This window comes from Melospiza melodia, chromosome 21, assembly GCF_035770615.1.
Source record: "Melospiza melodia melodia isolate bMelMel2 chromosome 21, bMelMel2.pri, whole genome shotgun sequence".
Classification (NCBI taxonomy): Eukaryota; Metazoa; Chordata; class Aves; order Passeriformes; family Passerellidae; genus Melospiza; species Melospiza melodia.
In genome coordinates, this window is record NC_086214.1 from 3161536 (window position 1) to 3170057 (window position 8522).

Below are 8522 nucleotides of genomic sequence, written 5' to 3' on the forward strand. Positions count from 1 at the left end.
CTGGCTGTGGTGCAGTCCTGCCAGATCCACTTGAGAAACTTAGGGCTCCAAAAGCAAGACATATCTGGGAAGAAGCTGCTCCAGAAGAAACCACCATGTTCTCAGTCTTCTGCTGGACTGAAGACATGGTGCCCTTCTGAGGTGGCAGGCAAGGGGCTAATGCAGGAGGTAGGTGTTCTCTACCGCCCCCAGGATTTTTGGAGCACTGAGGTGCTGTGACTGAGGGAAGCTTCTCTCATGGACCTTCTCCCCATGCCTGAACCAGCTCCCTGGGCTCCTGTGCTTCCCATTCTCGTGCCATAGGGCTGATGTATCTGTAACACTGTAGTGGTATTGCTTGGGCTTGTTGCACCACCGTGGGACTGCAGGTCAGGGGTGCCACAGGGGCAGAGAGGTGGCGGGACCCCACTTCTCTGCAGTGGTGCCAGGGTTGGCATTCCCTTTCTATTGGTGTGGCCCTTCTTTTGGCAGGGAGCCAGTGACCACGGAGGAAGCTGAAGACTACTTTGAGGTTATCAGCAACCCCATGGACTTCCAGACTATGCAGAGCAAGTGCTCTTGCGGCAGTTACCGCTCTGTGCAGGAGTTCCTTTCCGACATGAAGCAGGTGTTCTCCAATGCTGAGCACTACAACCAGAATGGGAGTCACGTACTGTCCTGCCTGGAGAAGACAGAGCAGTGTTTGATTGACATGGTGCACAAACACCTGCCAGGCCACACGTATGCACGCAGGAAACGCAAGAAGCTCTCTGCTAGGTGCCAGGGACTGGAGGAGCAGGAAGGGGACAGTGAGTCAGAGCCCCTTGAACATTCCCGGGGACGGAAAAGGAAGAAGTGAGGGATGGGGAGGCTAGGGGAAGAGCCAGAACTGGAGCAGGCCTTCTGGTGCTGCCAGGCAGTCGGATGGGTTGTCTGGAGGGAGTTGAGGAGCAGCAGGCACTTCTCTATTAATCCAGCCTTCCCTTGGGCCCATCCTAGTTTTAATTTTTCTGCAATTTCCTCAAGTCATCCATTGAGTGGAAATCACTTAATGCTTCCTCAAAATCTACAAAGCTCTTCATGAGTCTGTCCTGCCAGGAGGGGAAGGTGGGAGGGCAAGGGGAGGGCTGGGCCAAGCTTGGCTGGGCAGAAGAACACCAGCATGCTCCAGTTCAGGCACCGTCAGTTTCCTGGAACGAATTGCTTCCTTGCCTTTGCAAGCAGCCAGAGCGTGGTGGAGCAGTCTGCTGCCAGTCATGTGAGCACACCAGCCTCCAACTGGTGCAGGGGGGGGATAGTGTTGCTCCACAGAACGACTGGGGGCCATCAGGCCAATGGGCTACTCAGGCTTGCATGTATATATTTATATGGTGTTAATTCTGAGCCTCGGTTCCAGGCTGTGTGGCGCGAGCAAGCACTTAGGTGTACCGCGGTCTGGCTTTCACCAGCATCCCAACACCACTGCTCCAAGGTGCTCCTGCTTTCCCCTCTCCTTGGGGAGCAATCCTTGAAGGTCTCAGTCCAAGGAGAGCTCTAAGCTCAGCTCCCCACCTGTACATGCCAAGAGGAGGCTCCCTGCTCCCCTGGACATGCATGCTGTCATGCAGCCCTGTGGAGTGCCAGCAGCAAACTGGAGAGTGTGGGTGTCTACACAGCCCAAGGAGAGCTCCAAGGCCAGGGGAGAAGCAGAAATGTGCTGTGTAACTTTTTAAATTAATTTTTTAGTTGAAAGTGGCTTTGTTTCTAGCTGTGATCTTGTACAAAGAACACCTGTAAGATACCCTTGTCTTGCTTTGGCACATGTACAGTTTATATAAAATCGTGTTTGCTTTATATTTCCCCCTTCTTTAAAACTCATTTTCCTACCAGTAGCAGGAGTTACATCAGGGGACTTTGAGCGGGGAGAGGGAGATCCTAGTCTCTCTCAGCCACACTCACAACATTTCATAGTAACACCTTTGTTCCTGTGCCGTGGCCCAGCACCAGCTCCTGCTGCCCCAGATGCTGACTTTTCCTTAAGAAAAGGGTTTGTTTTCTCATTCTCTCTTCCCCTCCATCATGACAGGTTTGGATCATACAATCAGGGCTTGAACTTCTTATCCCAGAATGGTTTGATGTGGAATAAATGGGCCATAGGGCTGTTTGGTGCTGGTTTTGCAACAGAAAAGCAGAAGCAGCTGTTGTAGCTCCTGGGATTTGAGAAGAAAAGAATAATCAGTTCCAAATTTCAGCCTAGTTTTGCAAATGTTTTAGGTTTGGGGTTTTTTTTAACAGGTACTTGTTTTAAGTTCTGGACTGTCAATGACTGCAGATGAGGCAAGTTTCCAGGCCCTTCCCTCTCCTCAGCCTCACTTCCCTGCCCCACAGAATAGCACTGACATCTGTATCTCACACATCCCTTCAGAGGCTGTTTTGTCTTGTTTCCTAGAGATCATTTCCTGCAGGTCCTAGAACCTTTGGAACTGCACGTTTTCTTAAAAATCAGTGTCATTTGGGGGGAGGGGGTTTCTGCAAAGGGCTGTACTTGTAATAAATTGGAAACTTAAGAATAAACATTATGTACTTGTGTTTGTAAACATGGCTTGTGTGAGTTCTCTGTTGGTCCCTGTGTTGATGTGGGATTGTCTGATATGGCTCTCCTCTGCCTTCCTAGAGCTACCACCAGACATCTCTGGAGCACAAATGGAGCTATGGCATAAAGGAATGGTGAGTCAGGATCAGATCAGCTTCCGGGATGGTGCTGGTGTATTGTCACCCTCCCCGAGGACAAGGAACAGAGCTGTGCTCTGCCTGCCCCTGGAGTGGGGAGCAGTCCTTGTTCCTGGTCCCCTGCAGGGTGCCAGTGTGACACTTGTCCTCCTGTTCCATTCGGGGTGGCACTGGGCACCCCTGGAGGGACTTCCTCCTGGTGATGGGGAGCTGGGATATGTCTGCTCTTTTGCACTAGCGTGGCCTGGCTACCCCCAAAGCCTCTTCCCTTGTGTTGGAGTGTGTTATGCAACCTGAGCCATGCTTGCAGTAAGAATTATTGCTGCTGTGTCCCAGGCCCCCATCCTGATTTCCAGCAGCCCAGCAGGGACACTTGGAGCTCCAAGGGCAGCTAGAGCAGTGGCATGCCAATGCTCATGACCACAGCTGTGACAAAGGGTTTGGCTGAAGCTTTGCTTATTTCTGCTGGGACAACAAGGGTTCCTGGGTGTCTTCATCCTGCTCCTCACTCCAGATCTGTGCTGGGAGTGTTCCAGCCAGGCCCCATACTGCTGGGCAGGGAAATCCTGATGGATTTGAGGGCTTGAAGGCTCTCAGCAATGGGCTGATGCTGTTTTCCCTGGAAAACCCTCCTCTCTCCACGGGGGATGGTTTGGCTTGCTGGCCATGCAACAGGACCTGGGTGAATCTGAGTGACTCCAGCTGGGATATTTCCAGGCCTCAGTGTGGAGATCTTGCAGCAGCATCTGCTCCAAGACCTTTCTGGAGACTTGTTTTTTATAGCAGCCCCTCCATGGCATCAGTGTCCTGTGCAGGGCTATAAATAGCTGTCCTCACACCTGGCAGGGCAATGTGGGGGCTTGGCAGGCAGCCGGAGCCCTGCTATCACCATCATCAGCCCTGCTGCACCTGCTGCCTGCAACAAACCCCCGGGGCCTCCTATGATTGCTGGAGTTCCGATGTGGCCTTGGGAAAATGAGACCCAACTTTGGCCCCATGGGTTTTCTCATGGCTTAATTCTCAATCATTAATTAATATTCTGGGTAATGGGGGTTTTAGCAAATTCCCAGAGAACAGTGGCTTTTCTTTTGCTACTCAAACTTGGAGGGAGTGTCCATCCATGTGAGGGTGGATAAACTCCATAGCTCAGCTATGCCAGGAGTGATAAGACTCCACTTCTCCATGCTGAGCTGGACCAAGACCTCAGGGACATCAGGATGTCCTGGCCCTGTTCTCACCCAGCTGGCATCCCTACCTCGCTCTCCACAGCCATCCTAGGCCAGGCACTGCCCTGTGGGGCCTAGGCACTGCTGACCCCTACTTGTTGCTTGCTGGGGGTTTATTGGAGCAGATGTTTGGTGTCCTTGGGGCTGCTCTGAGGAGGATGGAGATGGGATGCAGGGATGAGTTTGGGTGGGGGTGTACAGAGAGAGCCTGAGCCCCAGAGCACAGGGTTGAAAGAAGCTGTGACTAGGAGCCAGCAGTGTCCCTGGGCCAGTCCTTCCGTGTGACAGCTCCGCTTTGCAACAGGCTCTGTGGAGCTGTGTCCTGGCCATGCTCAGCTCTTGAGACTGGCAACCTCCAGTGGAGCCAGCTGGGCTGCTGGGGCTGATAGTGGGTAGTGGTGGGTGCCGGCGGCCCCTCTGGGGCCCGATAGCAAGAACCCGTTGGGACAGCTTATCTGGGTGAGCACTCCAGAGGCAGCCGCTCCTTGGCAAGCGCCGGGTGCTCAAGGGCAGCCTGTCCCCAGGGGTGCCGCCAGCCGGGCACCAGCACTGGGCTGCATGCCTGGCGCACAAGGTGAACCCAGCTGGCTCTGGGCTTAGCACCCAGGGCAGAACACAGGGAGAACACATGGCTCTGTGTCCCCTTCCCTGGCAGCCCCTGCCTAGAGCCATGCCCAGCTCCCCAGATGGACTTTGGAGCCTGTCCCGCAGCCAATATTGACTCTCCTGCCCAGGTCATGGCCCTTTGCCCAAAACAAACTTTCCTGTGGTAACCAAGGGAGCTCCAGAGGCTGCAGCCCACCAGTGCTGGGGCCAGGTAGGGTCCTTGTCCTAGCACCATCATCACCACCAGCCTGGGGAAGGGGCTGGATGCCCACCATCACAGCCAGGGGTACCCAAATCTGTTGAGAGACCCTCAGTGTCCCCCCAGCGACACCACATGGGCACTGGGGGCTCCTTCACACCTTGTCCACCACACCAGCTCCTGGGGGAGGAAAAAGCTTTTCTCAGCTCAGTGGCCCAACTTCTCCTGCCTTCCTGGCATCCCAGGGGTGGCAGGGAACAGATTAAAGGCGATTCACCGATCCCAGCGTCACAGGAGCACAAAGCCCTGGCACAACTCGATGGTGAGCGAGGGATCCCAACCCCAGCCCTTGCCCCCCACACCAGCCATAGTGGGGAGTCTTGCCCCAGTCCTCCAGCCACAGTTTGATAGTCTGAACTGGGAAGGCTTCAACAAATGGGGACCAAGGGCTGTTGGGGTGAGCAGTGGATGCCAGGTTGAGTGCTGGAGAGAGGATCCATTGCTGGATTGTTGCTCCCTGGACAAGAGTTGACCCTCCCTGGAGTCCAGATCTGCCCAGCCTGCAGGCTGGCTAATTAGATGATGGACAAATCTAAGTGTCACTAGAGCTGTGTTGCCCCTACAGATCCTGCCTGCCACAGGCGCTGTGCTGCCTATGCCCCTGCCACAGCCCCCTGCCCACTTCTCTTCCCTAGCACTGGGAACCGCTGGCACATCCCTGGGGACAGCCAGGCAAAACAGCCCCATCAAACCCCTAGAGAGATGAGCTGACCCCTGCCAGCCCCTCAGAATGTCCAGGGGGGTAGGCACTTCCCTCACTCTGAGCCCCTGCAGAGGCACACTCCTGCCCACCCTGTGCCCAACAGCCCTGGCTCCTCCTGCCAGCTTCACCAGCACCAGCTGAAGCTTGAATTTCCCTGCGGACAATGGGGAAGGCGAGCTGGGATTGTAACCAGAGCGGGAGATAAATAAAGCTGCCCAGAAGTTTCCATTACCCGCACCTCAGGCTTCTGTGGGGAGACATCAAAGCTGAGCCCTCTCTGCCCCAAGTTCCTGTGTCCCCAGCCCATCTCCCTGGCTCCCGGCCTGCCCCCTCAAAGCTCCTCAGCCTGGCACCGAGGCTCCGGCAGCCAATGGCACTGACACTAATCACCTTCAGAGCATGGAGTGGAAAAGATGATTCGTGTCATAGCATAGGAAAACCCTCCTCCTCCTCTTCCTTCTCCTCCTTGCCAAGGGGGCAGAACTGGCCCCAGGGAAGCCACGGAGGGGAACTGGATGGTGGTACCTGCTGGTACCACACTCTTGCCAGCAACAGAGGCACCCCTGTGGTGGCACGGCCTGGCATGGCCTGGCCCAACATGAAAGACCCCAAACTGGGGTAGGGTCCCATGGGGGAGCTCTTGATCCCCTGGAATCCCTGCAAACAGCACCAAGCTTGGATCAAATAACACATCCAGGGTTTATTGTTTTTTCCATTCCTTGCAGCTAATGATCAAAAAAAAATTTAAAATAAATTACAGAATTAAATAAACATGGATGGATTATTCCTCTCCCTGTCCCTTCCCCACCAACCCCCAAAGAAAGCGTTATAAGGAGTCACTGGATTTGGCAACAGCAACAACAAAACATCCTCTAGGAAAAAGCGGCTACTTGTCAGTGAGTGGTGCTGGGGGATCCTGCAACCTTGCCCCCCTATACCTGGGAGTGTCCCTCCTGCTGCACACAGCCCTTGCCCTTGCCCCTTACCCGTGAGGCCACTTCTTCCAGTGTGGGGGGCAGCCCCCGTCTCTAGACGTGAGTCGGGTTGTCCAGGTACGGGTCCGTCTTGGTCATGTGCAGCATGACTGTAGGGGCTTTGTAATGGCAGTGTCCCCCACCACAGCTGACCCCACTGCAGGGCTTGCTCCGCGTCCTCATGCCCAGCCGCCTGTTGCACAGGCTCTGCCAGGTCTGCAGCGTTTTAGAGCTCCACACCCACACCCCGCTGGTGATGCCCACCACCAGTGACATGAAAATCTTTAGCATGAAGACAGCCACAGTGGGCACCGAGGCCTCAAGGGAGCAGTCGGTGGCACGGCGGCCAGGCAGGCGTAGGCAGCCATGCTCCAGTGCCCGCAGCATCCAGTAATCCACATTCAGCCGCTCGTAGAAGTAGCAGACAATGACACAGGTGGCCGGGACGGTGTAGAGGATGGAGAAGACCCCAATCTTCACCATCAGCTTCTCCAGCTTCTCTGTGTTGGTGCCACCCGTCTTCATGATCTTCCGGATGTGGAATAGGGCAACGAAGCCAGTGAGGATGAAGGAGGTGCCAATGACCAGGTAGCAGGAGAGGGGGATGAGGACAAAGCCAGTCAGGGCACTGATGTCCATGCTCCCCACATAGCACAGCCCCGTGAGCTCATCCCCTGCCACCTTCCGCATGGTGAGGATGACAATGGTCTTCATGGCTGGGATGCCCCAGGCGGCCATGTGGAAGTAGCTGCTGTGGGCCTCGATGGCCTCATGTCCCCACTTCTTCCCAGCAGCCAGGAACCAGGTGAGAGTGAGCACAACCCACCAGAGAGAGCTAGCCATGCCGAAATAGTAGAGGATGAGGAAGACAATGGTGCAGCCTGTGCTCTCCAGCCCCTCCTGTATGATGTAGAGCTCACCGTTCTCCCGGTCACAGGCAATGTTCTCAGCCCCAGCCACAGAGCGGATGATGAAGGCCACAGAGTAGACGTTGTAGCACATGGAGAGGAAAATAATGGGCCTCTCAGGATACTGGAAGCGGTGGGGGTCAAGCAGAAAAGTAAGGACGGTGAAGGCAGTGGAGACAAAGCAGAGGGTGGACCAGACAGCCATCCAAATGAAGGCGAAGTCCTTGTCCTCCCGAGACCAATACACGTCCACCCCGGGGGAGCACCTGGGTGCGCAGGAGAGGCTCTTCTCCACGTACTGGAACTTCTCAGGATTGTCGCAAGCTCCCAGCCCATTGGCTCCCCGTCCCTCGGTAGCAGTACCAGGTGGCCAGGGCCGGGGGGCCACAGGCAGCATCCCCTGTCCCTTGTGCGGCTCAGCAGCTGAGGCATTTTCAGGGGCCTCCATGCAGAGGGCATTGGGGTCATTCTTGGTGGGCAACCTGCCACAGTCAAGTGACTCAGGCCAGCCGAAATTGAACTGTTCCATTATGGGGACACACTTGTGGCGGGCCTGCTCACACATGGGGCGGCAGGCAGGGATGCTGGCGCTCACCTGATCGGTGCACATGGGTGCGTAGAGGGAGCAGAGGAAGAAGCGCAGGTGAACGTGGCAGCCGTACTCCACCAGCGGGGCGAACTCGTGCAGCTTCAGGGCGGCCTCCCGCTGGCTCTCGTGCCCCAGCAGGTTGGGCATGCGGGTCAGGTTGTACCCGATCCCCCGGCACATCGGGATGTCCACAGGCTGGCACCGCGCCGCGCGCCCCCGCGGGCCCTCCAGTCCCGCCAGCTCCAACCCGCGACCGCCCACTCCAAAATGCCACAGCACCCAGAGGGCCACCCGCAGTCGTGCCGCCGCCATCGCCCGCCGCCCGCACCGGCCCCGCGGCTGCTACAGCTCCGCCATCGCCCGGCCACGCTGCCCCCGCCGCCACGGGGCCGATCGCTGCGGTGCTGGAGGCGCCGCGCCGGGGCAGCCCCCGGCCCCGGCCCCGGCCCCGGCCCGCGCCATGCGGCGGCGGCCCCGCCGAGCGCCCCGCGCCGCCCCGCGCCCGCCGACACCGGCAGCACCGCCGAGCCCTCCCGCCCCGCCCCGCCCCGCCCCGCCCCGCCCCGCCG

The 8522-nt window shown here is 57.0% G+C and overlaps 2 protein-coding genes across 8 annotated transcripts in view; one reads left to right on the forward strand and one right to left on the reverse strand.

Annotated features, from left to right (window-relative positions):
* Positions 1 to 2555, forward strand: part of BAZ1B (bromodomain adjacent to zinc finger domain 1B) — a 40953-nt gene extending 38398 nt beyond the window's left edge. The window contains exon 19 of the mRNA XM_063174145.1: positions 472 to 2555. Coding sequence (XP_063030215.1) covers positions 472 to 838 — 367 coding nt within the window. The 3' untranslated portion in view covers positions 839 to 2555. The remainder of the gene's footprint in view (positions 1 to 471) is intronic.
* The window catches only part of FZD9 (frizzled class receptor 9), a 29885-nt gene extending 21605 nt beyond the window's left edge, over positions 1 to 8280 (reverse strand). For all 7 annotated transcript variants that reach the window (XR_010030273.1, XR_010030269.1, XR_010030272.1 and 4 more), the window contains exon 1: positions 6469 to 8280. Coding sequence is in view for 1 of the 7 variants with exons in the window: in XM_063174147.1 (XP_063030217.1) it covers positions 6511 to 8265 (1755 nt within the window). In the remaining 6 variants the exon portion in view is untranslated. The remainder of the gene's footprint in view (positions 1 to 6468) is intronic.
* Positions 8281 to 8522: the final 242 nt, after the last annotated feature.